Source organism: Gaeumannomyces tritici (genome assembly GCF_000145635.1).
Source record: "Gaeumannomyces tritici R3-111a-1 unplaced genomic scaffold supercont2.1, whole genome shotgun sequence".
In the NCBI taxonomy this organism is placed as follows: Eukaryota; Fungi; Ascomycota; class Sordariomycetes; order Magnaporthales; family Magnaporthaceae; genus Gaeumannomyces; species Gaeumannomyces tritici.
In genome coordinates, this window is record NW_008804545.1 from 2,892,281 (window position 1) to 2,908,941 (window position 16,661).

At 59.7% G+C, this 16,661-nt stretch overlaps 8 protein-coding genes across 8 annotated transcripts; 6 read left to right on the top strand and 2 right to left on the bottom strand.

Moving 5' to 3' along the window:
* Positions 1-83: 83 nt before the first annotated feature.
* GGTG_00934 (hypothetical protein) lies at positions 84-1,278 on the top strand (the record flags this gene model as incomplete). Its single annotated transcript, XM_009218689.1, has 2 exons — positions 84-365; positions 979-1,278. The coding sequence occupies 2 exons, from the start codon at positions 84-86 to the stop codon at positions 1,276-1,278; spliced, it is 582 nt and encodes a 193-aa protein (XP_009216953.1).
* Positions 1,279-1,548: 270 nt separating this feature from the next.
* On the top strand, positions 1,549-3,885 carry GGTG_00935 (IKS protein kinase; the record flags this gene model as incomplete). The annotated part of the gene is made up of 2 exons (XM_009218690.1): positions 1,549-3,040; positions 3,143-3,885. 2 exons carry the CDS (start codon positions 1,549-1,551, stop codon positions 3,883-3,885), a joined length of 2,235 nt encoding a protein of 744 aa, XP_009216954.1.
* Positions 3,886-4,044: 159 nt separating this feature from the next.
* On the bottom strand, positions 4,045-9,106 carry GGTG_00936 (purine permease). The gene is made up of 10 exons (XM_009218691.1): positions 7,479-9,106; positions 7,271-7,410; positions 6,859-7,194; positions 6,740-6,767; positions 6,562-6,663; positions 6,418-6,500; positions 6,108-6,326; positions 4,372-6,033; positions 4,207-4,307; positions 4,045-4,127 (listed from the first exon to the last, which is right to left on the bottom strand). Exons 1-8 carry the CDS (start codon positions 8,165-8,167, stop codon positions 5,798-5,800), a joined length of 1,833 nt encoding a protein of 610 aa, XP_009216955.1. The 5' UTR covers positions 8,168-9,106; the 3' UTR covers positions 4,045-4,127; positions 4,207-4,307; positions 4,372-5,797.
* Positions 4,276-8,479, top strand: GGTG_00937 (hypothetical protein). Its single transcript, XM_009218692.1, has one exon. It carries the CDS (start codon positions 4,400-4,402, stop codon positions 5,660-5,662), a length of 1,263 nt encoding a protein of 420 aa, XP_009216956.1. The 5' UTR covers positions 4,276-4,399; the 3' UTR covers positions 5,663-8,479.
* On the top strand, positions 8,530-10,126 carry GGTG_00938 (hypothetical protein; the record flags this gene model as incomplete). Its single annotated transcript, XM_009218693.1, has 4 exons — positions 8,530-8,791; positions 9,284-9,426; positions 9,887-9,917; positions 9,973-10,126. The coding sequence occupies exons 1-4, from the start codon at positions 8,655-8,657 to the stop codon at positions 10,124-10,126; spliced, it is 465 nt and encodes a 154-aa protein (XP_009216957.1). The 5' UTR covers positions 8,530-8,654.
* A 232-nt stretch (positions 10,127-10,358) lies between these two features.
* GGTG_00939 (hypothetical protein) lies at positions 10,359-11,013 on the top strand (the record flags this gene model as incomplete). Its single annotated transcript, XM_009218694.1, has 3 exons — positions 10,359-10,437; positions 10,524-10,815; positions 10,896-11,013. 3 exons carry the CDS (start codon positions 10,359-10,361, stop codon positions 11,011-11,013), a joined length of 489 nt encoding a protein of 162 aa, XP_009216958.1.
* A 425-nt stretch (positions 11,014-11,438) lies between these two features.
* On the bottom strand, positions 11,439-13,428 carry GGTG_00940 (chitinase 1). Its single transcript, XM_009218695.1, has 2 exons — positions 12,766-13,428; positions 11,439-12,667 (listed from the first exon to the last, which is right to left on the bottom strand). Exons 1-2 carry the CDS (start codon positions 12,876-12,878, stop codon positions 11,581-11,583), a joined length of 1,200 nt encoding a protein of 399 aa, XP_009216959.1. The 5' UTR covers positions 12,879-13,428; the 3' UTR covers positions 11,439-11,580.
* A 119-nt stretch (positions 13,429-13,547) lies between these two features.
* On the top strand, positions 13,548-15,242 carry GGTG_00941 (WD repeat-containing protein JIP5). The gene is made up of 2 exons (XM_009218696.1): positions 13,548-13,875; positions 14,002-15,242. The coding sequence occupies exons 1-2, from the start codon at positions 13,653-13,655 to the stop codon at positions 15,000-15,002; spliced, it is 1,224 nt and encodes a 407-aa protein (XP_009216960.1). The 5' UTR covers positions 13,548-13,652; the 3' UTR covers positions 15,003-15,242.
* The last annotated feature ends 1,419 nt before the right edge of the window (positions 15,243-16,661 follow it).

Genomic DNA, 16,661 nt, shown 5'->3' on the forward strand with positions numbered 1-16,661 from the left:
TAGCGGAGCTCTTGTTGGCGGGCTTCTTGCTGGAGGACCTCTTGCTGGGGGGCCCCCACGGCTGTTACTGGTGTGTCTTTACCATGGGCCTAAATAGGCACCGTCTGGACTGGTTTAAGCGGGAGATTCTTCCAGATTTTAAGAATGGCAAGATGCAACACCAGTGCGAATGTTCGCAGCCTCTCTCGCTCCTGGAGCAGTTACTTCGCGAGCAAGAGGCTCGCCAGGAGGCCCGCCAGGAGGCCCGCCAGCAAGAGGCTCGCCAGCAAGAGGCCCGCCAGCAAGAGGCCCGCCAGCAAGAGGCCCGCCAGCAAGAGGTCCGCCAGCAAGAGGCTCGCCAGCAAGAGGCTCGCCAGCAAGAGGTGGTGAGGGTTCATTGGAGGGGTCCTTGCTGGAGGGAGCATCGGGAGCACCGTTGCTAGTTTGTCGTTTGTCAACAAGGGAGATCCTGCCTGGTTTTCTGACCTATGTTAGACGTTTAGAGGAATCCCTAGTTTCGACTTCTAGCCGTCGTCCGTTGCGCTCTTGATCTGGTGCGTTTGGGGAATGGGCCAGTTGATGATGTCCAGGGTAACCCTGCTAACCGGTATAAATACCCGAAACTGTCGCTGTAAAACAATAGTGTGCAGAGACAAAAGCCCGGATTCAGGGTTGCGTTGAGCAAAGCGTCTATTGGCTATGAAGTCTTTTGTCAAAGTGACGAATCGATGGATTCGTTGGTTGGAATTTATTGATTTCATTATTGCCGCTCTGGGATCTGAAAGACGGACGGAAGGAGCCACCGATCCACTCAAAGAGGACCACGGAACTCGAACCCAAACAATGGGATCAAGAGGGTTCAATTCCCGTTCCCGCGATTTGATCGGATCGCGATTGGGGCTAGCTGCAGGCAATTGAGCGATGCTCCACCGCCATGCAGGTTCGCTGTGCAGGTTCGCTGTGCAAGGCGCGTGCTCCACCCCGATTCAATGCTAGCAGCTTCCCGAGCGCCATCATGGTGAGGTCACACACCGAACCCGCTGGAAGTCAGCACCAACTGTGCCTCACTTTGTTACCGAGTCGCATCACAATATTGATCCCGCCACCAGGGCGAGCCGTTGTGCGCACGACTTTCGCCGTGTACCCACACCACACCACCTCCATCGGCTTCTGTCGACTCCTCCCTTGTGGCCGCCGTCGCTTGCCACAAACCACGCCGGGCTGCATACCTGGCCAGACGACGATGGCGCATCAATGCGCGCCTCTGCAGCCGCACGGATTCGCGAGCAACAACAGTGACGTTGCTGCTTAAACGTGCCATACCGTTCTCCCTTGGTTCTCCCTTGGTCCCCGACTCCCTCCTTTGTTGCACCATCCAACTCCCCTCAGCCATCCTCCCATCCGAAAACTGCCCACCCCGAATCCCCTCGCCACGCGCGCCCCAGGAGTGAATGCGCTGCCATGTCTCTGGTCCCGTATCATCCCCGCGAAGATCGCGAGATCGTACTGTAGGAGCCCCGCGCCCCAGACCTTGTCCCTGCCCCCGCTCGCTGCGCTCCGAGCGCTGACATGCAGCGCGATGTTGCCTTTGGCAGTCGCTATAACAATGCTCTTGTCGTCCGCGACCGCACCTCGAGTCGCCTTGAGATCCAGAGGGTGACCGACTGTCCCACCTGCCATCGACCACTCAACACGTCGCCCGCCGACCGCCAGTACGACGCCCCACCCGCTCACGACTCTTTCGTTAGCCCCGGATACTTCCGCCTGTTGCAACCTGGCGGCCAGCACGACAGGCCGCACCACGCCCGCCGCCCAGACGAGCCCGCCCGCCCGGACCGCCCGCCTTCGAGCCCCGTGCGCCGCCTCGTCCACCGGGTCCCCCACGTCGAGACTGCGCCCGACCCCGAGTTCGTTTCGAGCGAGCCCGCCATCCAGGAGGGCGCCCGCATCCGCAAGAGCGCCTTCAGCCCAAACTACTTCCGCGACTTCTTTGTCGAAGAGCACGAGCTGGGCAGGGGCGGCAAGGGCGTCGTTCTCCTCGTCCGCCACCAGCTTGATGGCGTCCAGCTCGGCCACTACGCCTGCAAGCGCGTCCCCGTGGGCGACGACCACGCCTGGCTCGAGAAGGTCCTCGTCGAGGTAGAGCTGCTGGCCTCCCTGACCCATCCAAATCTCGTCGCCTACCGCCACGTCTGGCTCGAGGAGGTGAAGCTCAACCGGTTTGGCCCTAGTGTGGCCTGTGCTTTTATCCTCCAGCAGTACTGCAACGGCGGCGACCTGCTCCGGTACGTCGTGGGCGCGCTGCCCAAGGAGGTCACCAATGAACAGCTCAAGGAGCGGATCCGCCGTCGGTCCAAAGGCCAAGCCGAGAGGACCCCGGTGACGTCGCCCACCCACCGCCGCCTCCCCCTGGAGGAGATCTATTCGATATTCAAGGACATCACCTCAGGCCTTGTCCACCTGCACGACAACAACTACATCCACCGGGACCTGAAGCCAAGCAACTGCCTGCTGCACCGCCAGGGCAAGACCATGATATGTCTAATCAGTGACTTTGGCGAGGTGCAGCAGGAAAGAGCAATGAGGAGCTCGACGGGGTCCACCGGCACCATTTCGTACTGTGCTCCCGAAGTGCTCGTCAAGGATTCGATGGGGCGTTATGGAAACTTTACGACCAAATCGGATATCTTCTCGCTTGGAATGATCCTGTACTTCCTCTGTTTTGGTCGCCTGCCGTACCACAGTGCCAACACGCTGCAGGAAGAGCTGGAGGACGTCGAGCTTCTTCGAGCCGAGATTGCAGACTGGAAAGGGTTCCAGGACGAAAGGCGCGAGCGCCCAGATCTGCCGTCCAAACTGTACAGCCTGCTTAAGAGGCTGCTATCCATCAGCCCCAATGAGCGACCGAGCGCACCCGAGGTTCTGAGCATCATGAAGAACGAGTCGGCCTTGGACAGCGTGCCAAGACGCCAGAGGAGCGGCAGCCCCTCGTCGATCGGTCTCTCGGGGAGGCGGATTCAGAGCCTCGACTCACCCCACCCCCCTTCGACGCCCGTCAACGGTAAGTCCCACCTGCTGGTGTGATCGGTGGTGTGATGTCACTGTGGCTCACGACAACTGCTCTTATGTATGCTGGTGGTGTGCATCCTGCTAAACCGTTGAGCGAGAGAAGACCCTGCGAAGCAGTCCTCGTTTGCCCGTCCACCCCCCACACGTGAGGAGATTACGGCCACCCCGGCAGCTGTTCCAGCCGAGGCAGACAGCTCGCTCTCGCCGCAGCCGACACCGCTAAACAGCATCCAGAAACACCCAAACCCAACGCCGTCGACGCCCCGACACCGACCTCCCCCATTGGTAACGTCGCACGGGCACGAAAGCTTGGAGCGTCGGTCGCCGTCTCCCAGCGGCCGCGGCAGGACATCTCCCGCGCCCCCCGGGCCCATTCCGCTGCTCATGCCACCTCCCACCACGCCGCTAGAACATGCAAGACACCAAGTGGTGGTGGCGCATCACAACCTATCCCTATTTCTCGCGCGAAACGCCGCCCCGGTTGTCTCGTCGGCCCGCCTGGCTCTGTTTGTCATCAAGATAGCGTCCTTGACACGGCCGTGCTGGCCATATGTCGTCAACCCCGGAATCGGGGCATTCCTGGTAGTTGTAGCTGGGATGGACCTCGCCATCCCTGCTACCGTCAGCGAGACCGGGCCGTACCCGAGGAGGCTGCTCACCAGGGCGGGTTTGCCCAGTAGGCCAGACACCCGCCGGGTAGCATCGCTGTGGCGCTGGGACTGGCGGGTCAGCCTCATCCTGCTGGTTCTGCACTTTTTTGTCCTGTGGGCTGCATTTAGCCATGACAGGTTGTGTACCGCCCTCCAAACGCCGGCGGGTTGGCCAAGCGAAATCTGACACCGATTCCTGAGAGATGGCCCAAATCCTTCGTGGCCCGATAGAGGATAGTCGCGTCCGCTCTCCAAGATACCCGCGGGTTGCGCAAGCGTTTTTTCTTTCAGTGGTTCAATTGACGTGTGGGAACAAACACAAGGCTTGCATTCGTATGTTGAAAGATGGTCAACAATGTAAATTGTAATAAAAATCGTTATATTTCCGGTATTTCCATTTTATCATCCTTCCCTTGCGCCTTTCCTATGCTGTCGATTTATCGTTCAGCAGCCAGCCGGTAGGTAAAAAGGGGCAAGGAATGAATATAGTGCGCGGGAATATACGCACAGTATGCCATCCCAAGACACGAAGCGCTTGGCTGCCTGAATAAGCAAGCCAAGCTGCTCCATCGTGAGGGATGATCTGATGTGAGCCCCTAGGCCGTTGTTCTTTTCCACACTTAGCATAGGATCTACTAGAATAATATCAAGCAAACAAAAGCCAATAGCTCACTATAGACTCAGCAAGGCACCGGCTGACCATGGCAGGCCCTGTGCGGAGGCGGCAGGCGTGCGACCGATGCCACTCGCAGAAGCTCCGCTGCCCCAAGCAGCAGGGGAGCGCGAGCTGCACGCGCTGCGCCAAGATGAAGGCCCCCTGCGTCTTCAGCACCATCGGGAGACACTCCAGCGGCCATGTCGCGGCGGCGGCGGTGGACGCGGCCTCGCTTTTCCCTTCTCCCCCGTCGTCGTCGCTTTCACCATCAGGAGCCGCCACCGCCCTCCAACCGCAGCCGTGGGCCGACATCGCCGAGTTTCCTAGCGGTGGCTTTGGCGGTTACTACATCGGCCACCCTGCCGGAATGCTCTCGCTCCCCGGCGTGGCCCCGGTCCCGGACTGGCTCGCGCTCGACGCCGCGCTGGCCAGCAGCAGCAGCGAGTCGCCGCACGTCGTCGCGGCGACGGCTGGCGGCGGCAGTTCGGCCAGCTCATTCGGGGATCAATCGGCAGCAGAGGCCGAGGCCGCCTGCGGCCGCACCCTAGCCGAGCTGCAGGTGGAGCTGGACGGCACGCTCGCCGCCCTGCCGCCGCCGCCGTTCATGCACGTGGCGGCCGGCGACAACGCCGCCATCGCCGAGCGCCTAGCCGAGGTGGCGGCGCGGCTGGCGGCGCGCGGCTTCTTGGAGCGCATCTTTGCCGCCGTCCAGCGCCTGACCGACGTGTACCCGGCCGCCGTCGACGCGGCGCTCGGCGGCGGCGGCGGCGGCGAGCCCCCCTGCACCGTCCCCGACTGCGTCCACGCCCACGGGCTCCCGCCCGAGTTCGCCGGGCTAGACGACGGCCATGACGGCGCGCCGCCGCTGCCGCCAAGGTCTGGTGGCGGCGGCGGCGTCGACATGGCGCTGGCCGGCCAGCTGGTGTCGTGCCACCTGCGCCTGCTCGACGTGCTGGACCGGATCATGCTCTACGCGCTGTCGTGCCTGCGCCTCAAGGTGGCGGCCGGCGGGGTCCGCCACCCGGACTTCCCGCTGCCCGAGCTCAAGGTCGGATCCTTCCGGCCCGCGGGCCCCTCGGCGCAGCTGATGCAGGTCATCCTCATCAGGGACATGATGGACGGGCTGCACCAGCACCTCCGGCTCTTTGCCGACGCCGTGGACGCCGAGGCCTCGGCGGCGCCGTCGCTGGGCGCCCGCACACTTAAGCTCCAGACCGAGCTCCTGGGCGAGAGGCAGGCACGCGTGTCCAAGCACTGCAAGTCGCTCAGCTCGTTCCTCTTCAACCGAGACCCAGAAGAGCGGCCATGACATCTTCATTGGGCAAGAGACTATAGTCAAGAGACGATGGACACTCACCATCTCATTCGTGTTTTTATATCGTCCTAGCCCCTCTCATCATCTTGACAAACTGAAACCCCACGGTTCAAACCCCATCCGGGACACTCAGTTGCTTTTGGCCTTTTCGACGCCATCACTGCTCGTAGCACGCCCGGCTGGGGTGATGTCGTCGGAATCGACACCTCGCCCGCTCTCGGCCCCCTCGGCTTCCTTGGCCGGCGTGACCGTGTGGACGTTGGTCGGCGTCTCCGAGTCCCTGACAACGCGCCCTTGCGTATCCTCCATCTCCTCTGGTAGTACGAGGTTGAGGATCATGCAGATGATGGCAGCCACAAAGAAGCCTGTCGCGTTCCGCCAGTCAGCTTCCTTTTGCTTTCTTCTTTCCGAGAAGGAAAGGCGCACACGCAGCGCTTACCGGTTTCCATGATCAGCTCAATGGCATTCAGGAGGCCCCTGAGATCTCTATTGGCCGGGGTAGACGCAAAGACCTTGTGAAAGTAGGTCGGCACGAGCGTGGCGCCATATCCGATAGCCAAGCCCGCAGTCAGGATGAAGCGGTTCCTTCTGTTAAACGGAACACCCTTGGCGATGATGGCGACGCCCGAGACGGCGACGGAGCAGAACAAAAAGGTCGCTGTTCCCCAGGAGGCACCTGGTTGTTAGCGAGCATGAACAAAGGCGTATGGGCAGTTCGAGAAAATGAAAGGAAGCGGAAGGAAACCCACTCATGCCACCCAAGACGGGTGATGGTATCGCAACGAGCGATGCGGCAAACTTGGCGAGGACGCCCATGATGACAAGGAAGAAGCTGCGGATGCGTCAGATCCAATGCCCACAAACGCGCTAGAGCGAGTGTGGCACCAACTCACCAGCAAAAGTAACCGGCCTTGCGGTTCGCACACCTCGTCAGAGCGATGACACCGTTGTTCTGCGCAAAGGTGGTCATGGGCGTGATGGTCATGAGGGCCGCGCTGTTGGTGTTGACCACCGAGCCAGTCAGCTGTCCGTTCCTGCTGCGCTGCTATTCGTCTGTTGGTGGCGGCTTACAGAATTCCGTTGATACCATCTGCCAGGACTATTTTCCCACGCAGGTTGGAGTCAGAACTGGGCCTCTAGAGTGCAAATTTAGGGGGGGATTTGGTGACGGAGCACCGGGACACACTCACCACCGCCCTGAATCCTGCTCTCGTACGTCCTGCCCTCGACCTCGAGACGGCTCACGTCGCACGTAGCGGTGATGTCTCCAATGGCCTCGCAGGCGCAGATGATAAAGACTGCGATGATGGGTAGTATAATGGGCGGGTATACCTGCAGCTTGAAGGTCTGCATCCAGACAAAGGACACCGCCGGGGCCGAGTCGATGCCGCTATTGCTGAAGTAGCCACAGGCGGCAGCGATGATGCAGCCTGTCAGGAGGCCGATCACGACCGAGGTGGACTTCATGATGGGCGAGCCAAAACGCTCGCACAGAATGATGGTTATAAAGACGGAGAAGCCGAGGCCTGCAGATGGATGCGGGTCAGAGTCGAGATGTGTGCAACGAGTAGGGAGAGCGACGTGACTAGAACAAGCACTCACCCAGGAATTCGGCGCTTCCCCAAGGCAGGGGATGGGGCGCGCTGATGTCGGGACAAAGCCTGAGAAAAGCCGGGCCAGCGTCGCCCTGGCTGCAGCCAGCACCTCCGGCCCAGTTGGTGAAGGCGGAACGGATCAAGGAGCTGGGGGTGGCAAAAGGATCAGCACCGAAAGACTGCGTTTGACAGAAAAGGAGAAACGGCTCACTCACATGCCGATGAGCATGACGGTCGGGCCGGTGACGATGGGCGGGAAGATGCGGAGCATGACCTTGGGCGGGAGGAACGAGATGAGGACCTCGACCAGGCCGCAGACGGCGGCAGTGCCGATAATGGCGCCGTAGGCGTCGGGGCAGGGCAGCAGGGAGCCGTCGGCGGCCTTGGAGCAGAAGCCGTTGTCGTACATCTGCTTGATGGCGCCCTCGGCGACGGGGATGATGGCGAAGGAGATGCCGACGACGGAGATGAGGCCGGTGCCGATGTAGTAGGGGGTCCGGTAAATGTGGAAGCGGGTGATCTGGATGGTGGACAACAGGCCCGAGACGATGAGGGCGGTGGAGACGAGGTACTGGCGTGTGTCGGGCCGCAGGTTGGCAAAGTTGGACATCATGATGGGCGGCACGATGAGGCCGGCCAGCATGGCCAGGGCGTGCTGGAAGCCGAGGAGGGCGGCCAGCAGCAGGGGCATGCGGTCGTGCAGCCCGAAGAAGGGCGCGGCCTGCGTGGGCGGCCGCATGAAGGGCAGGTTCGGCATGAAGAGGAACTTATAGTCGTAGTCGCCCACCAGGCCCTCCTTGGTCGTGAGCGAGCGCCGGACGCGCCGGAGACGGTGGCCCAGCCCCCTGCGGGCCGGGGCCTCGTCGGGCACGATCCGGGGAGGGAGGTCGTGGTCTTCCTGCATGTTGTGCGTCCTGGGCTGGAGCGACACACACACACACACACACCAGGTACCTAGCCACGCGCAGCGCACGTCCGGTATATCAAAAAGGGACGGGTGCAAATCGGCAGGCGGCTCTAGTGGAGACCGGGGGGTGTGATGCAGAGGAACTCGGATGAAAAGAAGGGGTGGGAGGGATGTGCCCCTTCAAATATATAGACGGGACGAACAGACCAGAGCAGGACCGAAGACCGGTCTACGGGTAGACCGTCCGTCTGGATAATGCTACCGGGCTAGATCATGCACGAACGAGGTGTGGATGTGACGGGCTCGGCGGGGGTGGCGAGCAGTCGGCGTGCGTTGGGTGTGCGTGTGCAAGTGTGTAAGTGTCACAGGAGGTGGTGTGTGCCCTGCGGTTGCGCGGGCGCGTAGGAAGAAAAGGCAAGGGAGGCAGAAAGGAACAAAGAAGAAGAAAAAAAATACAAACGACGCCTCCTCCTCCCCCACCAGCATGGAAGCGCCCGGCCCCCTCACTACTCAAGACGAACGCCTCTCTCTCTCTCTGCTGCCCTACTACAAGGGCGTCCTGCCCATTGATGACACCGGCCGGCTCGCTAGAACCCGTGGCTGGCAGCTGAATGGGGGTGGGTAAGTGGTATGAAGGTATCCACTAATAAAGAAACGACTGCGAGGTAGGTTTTGCAGTGTGTGATTGCGTGCATGCGGCTAGGGGCGAGGGTAGATGCTGCATCGGGGCTCGCGTGGGGGTATCTTGGCTCCTGGCCTTTTTCCCTCTCTTCAGAGAACATTGGCTTAAGTGGTGAAAGCTCTGGGCTCTGGGCTATCTTCAGCGGCAATCAGCGCCCATATCACGCATCCTTTTCCTGGCTTGACTAAAACACGCATCTGCCCATTCGGGTGGCGCCACTGTCGCGCAAATAGCCACACCGATGGGCTGGTGAAGTTTTGGCCGATGGGCTGGTGGAGTTTTGGCCGATGGGGTTCTGCGCGCCCCGTGCTCTTTCCACCTTTTCGAGCTCTCCATCCATCTCCCTTACTGATTTTCATCGACTCTCACATTCCCTCGCCGCCCTCTGTCATCTCGTCTCCCTGCCGCTTTTATTGACGCACACCCTGCAGGCGCACGAAAAGGGCACTCGGCCAGGCCAGCACGGGGAGGGACGACTGCATGCCAAGGTTGCAGCAGGCCTCCGCTTGCATCGCAGCCTGCGTCTCCGCGCCCGGCCTCCACCGTCCGTCGGCCACGGTCAGAAAAGCCCGAGGTGTGTCTGTATTCTCCCTTTTTGTTGGGCTTTTTTTCCGCCTCGCGTCCGTTCCGGCTGTGCAAACCGCCGCCCTCCGACTTGGCCCAATCCCAGCCCTCCTCTCTCCCTTGCAATGGTGAGAAATTGAGATCCCTTACTTTCAAGGCAAGACGGCGTGGCTTTATTTCAGCCCAGCCGTCTGTCAAACCCCAGCCCGCCTCAAGTGCCGCCTCGGGCTACTGCATGCATGCAGCTCTGGCCCTTTTTGCGCTCACAACACGTCAAGAAGCCAAGACGCTCGTCTGATTGGCCGCCTGCTTTGTGACCACCCAAAAACTCTGGAGCCGCCTGCCCCACCCAATGAAGTCATTGCCGACCTCGACCTTTTTTTTTTGCTTCTTGTCTCTTCCTTCCGTCTTGTTCTCCACATCCGGGACGGGCGGGAAGGGGTGCAGCGGCCCAACCGACATGATCCTAGCCACGGCACCATACCCCAGGGCAGCCGCTAGGTAGGTAGGGGTACCTACTGCTTGGCTAGCAGGCGCCTATTATGAATATGAACAGCAAAGGTGAGAATGCCAAGCACGCCTTCAGGGTTCCTCGGCCTGTCATGGGACGACGGGTCTCCAGCAAACCACGTCATGGCCAGCCCAACCCACCTGGCCCGCCGCTTCTTTGTGTGGGTAGCTCATCGTCGCGCTGCGTCATTGCTAGCTAGGCGGTTGCAGTCGACCGTAGTTAATAAATGTACCTTATATATTTACCCGTGCCCCTCCCCATCGTCACTGCGAATGGCCTTTGCTTGCATCCAATAACTACCTGCTCGGCTCACACCACCTGCCCCTCCCGCTTCCTCATCCTCAAGGAGAGAGCATCGCTCCGGATATCGCACACGACAAGACACATATCAACAACTCCGGCCAGATTCGTCGGCCCCGAAATCCACCAAAATGAATTTCGGCATCATCACCATCCTCCACATTGTGGCCATCGTCTTGTCTATCATCGAGCTCGGCCTGACCGCCTATGGTGAGCACCTTATTCAACCCCTTTGAGATTTTCCCGTACTCGCCAACCCGCACTAACACGCTTCTTTGTTTTCCCTCCCCCTTCAGGCGTAAGCTTGTGGGCCTCGCCATGGGGCAACTGGTCGCCCGATCGCCTGAACTTTATGCTCTTCAACTCCATCTGGTCGCTGCTCGTGCTGGCCTACCTGGGCCTGACCCCGCTCTTCATGCCCCGCCTCTTCCACCGCATGGTGGCCCTGGGCGCCCTTGCCGTGACCGTCATCTTCTGGTTCGCCGGCTCCATCGCCCTCGCCGTCTGGCTCGGCCCCCGCTACGGTTGTAGCGCCACCGCCGCCTGCGGCGCCATCCAGGCCGCCATCGCCTTTGGCTTCTTCCTCTGGTAAGCTCCTTGCTGTCCGCCGTCGTCTCCCCTCTCCCTCTCTCTCCATCATCTTATCTGACACGTTTCCGCGCACGCAGGGCCATATTCACTGCTCTCCTCGTCATGGAGGTGCTCGAATTCTCCCGCTCCCGCAGCGGCGTCACCGCCGACCAGCACTCACCCCACACCAAGACCCAGCCCTACACCGGTGCTTGAGCGCCGAGCGTACGTATGCAGAGGTGTCCAATATCCTACGAAAAATAGTTGGACCGCCTTCACGACCCGACGATACGAAGACCCCAGAACCAGAACGGCAACTGGGTTTGGCTCAATGATAATGTTGACATTCCTGGACAGTATTTATCGTGCACTTGGGCGGGTGTATGCGAGTGCGATGCTCGCACGGCGGCTTTGTTTTCCTTTTTGCTTGTCTCTCGTCTCTCATTCCGTTGGAAATACCCCTGCCTCAAATCCGAGCAGCAGCTTTGGAGGTCACGATATTCGGGCGTTCAGCGTTGTTTTGTTCTTCTTGCCCTTTCGACCCCGGCGGCCTTGTGCGACTTGGCTTTGTCATTTCCTGGGTCTAGCTTCGCTCCCGCATCAAAACCTAATATCTCACAGGAATCTTTTATTCGACAAGGTTCCTCTGAAATGAAAAGTGATTATTATTATTCTAACCAACCCTCGAGGACCGTTCGAATGAACCTGTATCATCCGCCCTCGGCTGCTCCATCGCCCAGCTGAATATTCACATCACAAAATACCGTCCTGTGTGACTAGAATTCAGAGCTCTCGCCTGACCGGAGACTCTTTGACAATCAAGAGATTTTTCAGTCCTGCGTTGACGGCCTGCAGGTGTTTGAATTCCGGAGCATCCTCGCCCAGACCCCAGGCAAACACGCCTCCGAGATTCTTCCTCTGCACAATAATGGGGAACTTTTTCTGTATGGCGTCGGGAGTGTCAAACGTCCACCACAGGTCCTGCTTCGAGTCCCAGTAGTAGTAGCCGCCCTCGGACTCGTCGTACGTGCCGTTCGCCAACGCCGTCTCGAAGGAGCCGCGGACCGCGCTAGGGACCGAGTCGTGCCAGGAGAAGCCGCCGGTGCGGCCGAGGTCCGCTCCCGTCTTGGGGTCCTCGAGGAGCAAGGTCGGGCAGCCCACGGGAGTCTCGGCGTCGCGGCACCTGTCGTGCTCCGTCTGGAAGTACTTGACGTAAAAAGCGAAGCCCAGGTTGAGCTTGGACGGCAACGCGCCGCGGGCGACGTAAGCGTCGATAGAGTCCAGGCTCAGCTGCACCCCGGTGTGGTGCCTGGTGGCGTTATCGCGCCGGTTCATCAGGTCGTACGTCATGACGTTGAGGAAATCGAGGTGTCGGAGGATTCGGGGGACCGTCTCGCGCGTAAAGGCCATCATGTCGCGCTCCAGGCCCGGCACGGCGGCCGACATGACCTTGCCCGAGCCCAGGGCGGCTCTGATCTCGGACAGGAGGAGGGGGTAGGCGTCCACCTCCCAGGCCCTCTCCAAGTTGGGCACCTGCTTGTAGTCGTCCCCGTTGCCCCCGGGGTACTCCCAGTCGACGTCGACGCCGTCGGCGCCCGTGGCGGCGACCATGCGGGCCACGTTGGTGGCGAAGCGCCGGCGGGACTCTTCGGTACGGGCGGCCGTGGCGAAGCCCTCGGTGTCGCCCCAGCCGCCGATGGCCACCATGACCTTGGTGCCAGGGACGAACTGGCGACGGGCCGTGTCGACCGTGGTGAACATGGGCCAGTCGACGCGCGCGTCATCGTTGAAGTCAGTCGACCTCATAAAGGCTAGCGCGACGTGGGTCACATGGCCAAGCTGGCCCATGTCAGGTACCACGTTGTGTTGCCTGCGCGAGCATGCCGTTGGTGTGCGCTTAGCGGGAGTCGTCAACGGCCCTAGCGGGCTGGGAACGTGGCAAGGGGGGACAAGGCATGGTCGGCTTACCCAGTGAGGTACATGATGCATCGTGGCGGTTGCTGGTGTGTCATGATGGAGATGATAGAAGCCAGGCAGGCCACGACGCCGCAAACGAGCAGCGCGAGGATCCGGTAGGCCATGGTAGGCAGCGATCGGGTGCTCGCCGCCTTTCTTCCCCTCTTACGGCTCGGTATGCCGGCTATGGGTATTTAGATGATATCTAGATGTGCCCGTACCGAGGGAGGCAGCCTTCGTCTTTCGGCCGGGCTGCGTGCTCTGGACGCTCTAGACAAGGTGGGTAGCGCAGTCGTGGTCTTGGTGGTGCGTGTGGGAGTGCCACGACCAAGATCGACGACCCCAATCAATGCTTTTCTCCCTCTGTCGATGTCTGGTGCCACTGAGCACACATGTAACAGTCAATGGCGGTCGGTTGGTGCACAGGGTAGGCAGTTGAGCCCGTTATCTGAAGACAGCTCGATTTCATAAGATCGAAAATCGTTAGGATAGGAGGTAGATAGGAAATAGGAAAGTCGATTGCGTGCTGAATATTGCCCCCGTAAACCAATTGAATTGGGGTCGGCTAGGGGAAGTATAGGAAGTAGTACGTAGGCTGCCACGCCATCATTGCGCTTGCCATCTGTCCAACCTTAAGAATGCCTGGTATCAGGGCGTCAATGCATTTCAGGCAAGTTCGTGGGGGAAAGGGCGTTCCTTCCTCGGTGGAGACCGCTGGCGGGGTGCAGACGGGATGCAGGGGAGCTCAAGCTCCAGCTCGTGGGACCGGACTGACACGAGAAAAAAAAAAGACTGACAAACGCGATGGGAGGAAACAAGCTAAGAAATCCACCAAACCAGACATGATTTCGCCATAACAACGCGACACGACCAGCCAACCCAGCACCGCCCGACCCAAAATGCTCGAAAACCTCTGCTCTCTGCCGCTGAGCGCCGAGCTCTTCACCCAGGTGCTCCATCCCGAAAAACCATTGGTGACGGTCGGCCTTGCGAGCGGCCATGTGCACTGCTTCAAGATCCCCGACGCGCAGGAGGACGGCAAGGGCCTCATTGAGCAGGTGTGGTCCACGCGGAGGCACAAGGGCAGCTGCCGCAGCCTGGCCTACAGCCATGATGGCGAGGGTATGAATCGACCAGAGCGCCGTGACGCAGGGTGACACGAGGTCTCGTGTGCGCCAGAACATGTGCAACGTGGTGGACGCTGGAAGGCTGACATGTATGCCATTGACTCTTGAATATACGAAATAGTTGTCTACTCGGCTGGTACCGACTGCATCGTCAAGCAATTTTCCGCTGAGACAGGCCAGGTAGCCTCCAAGATCAACATTCCCCTCCGCGGCAGCCACCAGGATGCCCCCGCCATCATGCATGTCCTAGCCCCCAAGACATTGCTGCTCGGAACCGACTCGGGCGCCCTCCACATCTTCGATCTGCGTGACAACCGGAGCATCAACCCGGAGCCCGCCCGCAAGCACATGCCCCACGACGACTACGTCACGAGCCTCACCCCTCTCCCGGCCTCGGCTGAGAGCACGTCGGGTTTCCCCAAGCAGTGGGTGAGCACCGGCGGCAGCACCCTTGCCGTCACAGATCTTCGAAGCGGCATCATGGCCCGGAGCGAGGACCAGGAGGACGAGTTGCTGTGCTCCGCCATGATCCCCGCTGGCCTGGGGCCCAAGAAGATGCGCCGAAACGCGGTTGTTGCCGTCGGCACCGGCTCTGGCGTCCTCACCCTGTGGGACCGCGGCGCCTGGGATGATCAGCAGGAACGTATCTACGTTGCCGGTGGTCGCGGCAAGGATGAGTCTGATAGTCTCGACTGCATCGTGCGTGGTCCCGAGTCTCTTGGCTGGGGCACCAAGGTGGCCGTCGGGTCGGGCGACGGGAACCTCAGCATAGTTGACCTTCGGAGGAGGGAGGTTGAGACGGTGCTCCGTCATGACGATCTCGAGGGAGTGACGGCCATTGACTTTGACTGCATGGGCAGGATGATCAGTGGCGGCGGGAGGACGGTCAAGGTCTGGGCCGAGGCCGCGTCCCAGTCCCAGGACGACGCGGAGGATGCGCCGTCCAAGAAACGGGCCCGTGAAGACGAGGAGGATGATGAAGACGACGAGGACGGTAGCGATAGTGACAGCGACGGCTCGTCCGAAGAGGAGCAACCCGTGCCGGTCCAGTCGAATACGAGTAAGCGGAGGAAAGGCAAGGGAAAACTGCCCGGCACACTCACTTTCCCCGGACTGGACTAGGTACCTGCAGATGTTCTTTTATCTGCCCTCTCCGCTACGGGGGCCGTTGAAGGTGAGTCAGTTGCCATGTCTCCAACATTGCGTTTCAGCCTGCACATACATGTCCGCCGTTCCGGTCAAGAATGAAAAGAGACAACGTAAGGGAGAAATGGTAGTGAAAGGAAAGAATAAAATAATGGGAGAAAAAAAGAATGATTATCCCTTCATGAAGTAGTCTGTTCCCCGGTCGGCCAATCCAGCTCCTTGATCGTCATTGCCGGCTGTATGTGACGAGCGCCCTCGGTGGCTGATGTCATTGAATCCATCAAGGTCAAGCCCTAAGGAGGACAGTAGTCTTTTCGAACCTAGTGGATGCCATGGATCAGGCGGAGATGCTCTATTTATATTTCGGCTCGCAGTGTCGTACAAGATTTTAGTAGCGACATTTTCTCCCGAGAGGTCTCCCTTGTGAATTCCATTTGTATCGCCTTATAACTGCCCGCAAGATGATGTGCCTATATCCGTCCACTACCACGTATCAACATTCACTCGATATGGGCCTAAACGCAAACTCATCGAAGTCCCGGTACAGGAGTTTATAACACGCATCAGTCAGCTGAGACGAGATTCTGTCTCTATTCACCCGAGTAAGAAGATGGTGAAGCGATCGAGTAGGTGAAATATGACAGACCGGATATTCACCCCAAGCAACATTTGGAGTTGATAATATCGGGCTGGGCAGAGTTTCAACATCTCTACGACGAGGACGAGAGGTCCCGATCATGCCTCTCCTCCCGACAGGGCTCGGATATGAGACGGGGCTACCCATGTCGTTGCGCACCATGCATGGCCGCACCCACGAAAGCTGGCGGCCTGCCGCCCACACTGCCGGGCCCCCCTTGGTTCGGGGTGTTACCCCCTACGGCGCACCCCCGGGGATCAGCGGACTCGCCGACGCATGACATCCGATGCCGGGGGGCTACAGCCTGTCTGTGTTGCTCGCCAACGTCGTCTCCTTTTTTCTTTTTTCTTTTTTTTGGCGGGGTTTTCTGTAACCTCTGTTACCAACGCGCGCAAAGTTGCACCATTGTGCTGGGTTCTGGCACGATTCTGATCTTCAGGCGATTAGCGAGCCGCATACTTTCGGCCGCCCGAGGCTTGTCTTTTGCACATCGTGCCACCGCGCCTCTCGGGACGTTCGTTAAGCTTTGTGGATCTGCGGATTGACATGGGCAGGCACCATGAGTCGTCGCCGCGACAGGGAGCCGCAGCAAGGGACGGGCTTTGTTGCAGCCCCTGAAAAAGGTGTGGCACATCCGACAGGAATCGGACCAAGGCCGCGAGAAGAAAAAAAAGAAAAAAAGAAGAAGCATCAGGGGCTGGGCATGGATGATGACAGGTGCCGGGGGTGGGTATCACATCACACATGGTGCACGAAATGATGAAGGTCAAGGGATGAACAAAAGTTATCGAAACCACCATGCCTCTTTTATTGCATTTCTCTCACCAGGCTTACACTAATGGCATCGTAAAAACAAAATCGTACATAAAAAAAAAGCCTCGTCCTAAACACCCAAGCTACCCAGAGATGGACCCCTCCCAAGAAGTGAAAAGAAAATGTGCTGCTAAACAAAGCCGATAACGCCCTCATTTGTGCTTTTTGAACACCCCTTACTGGAC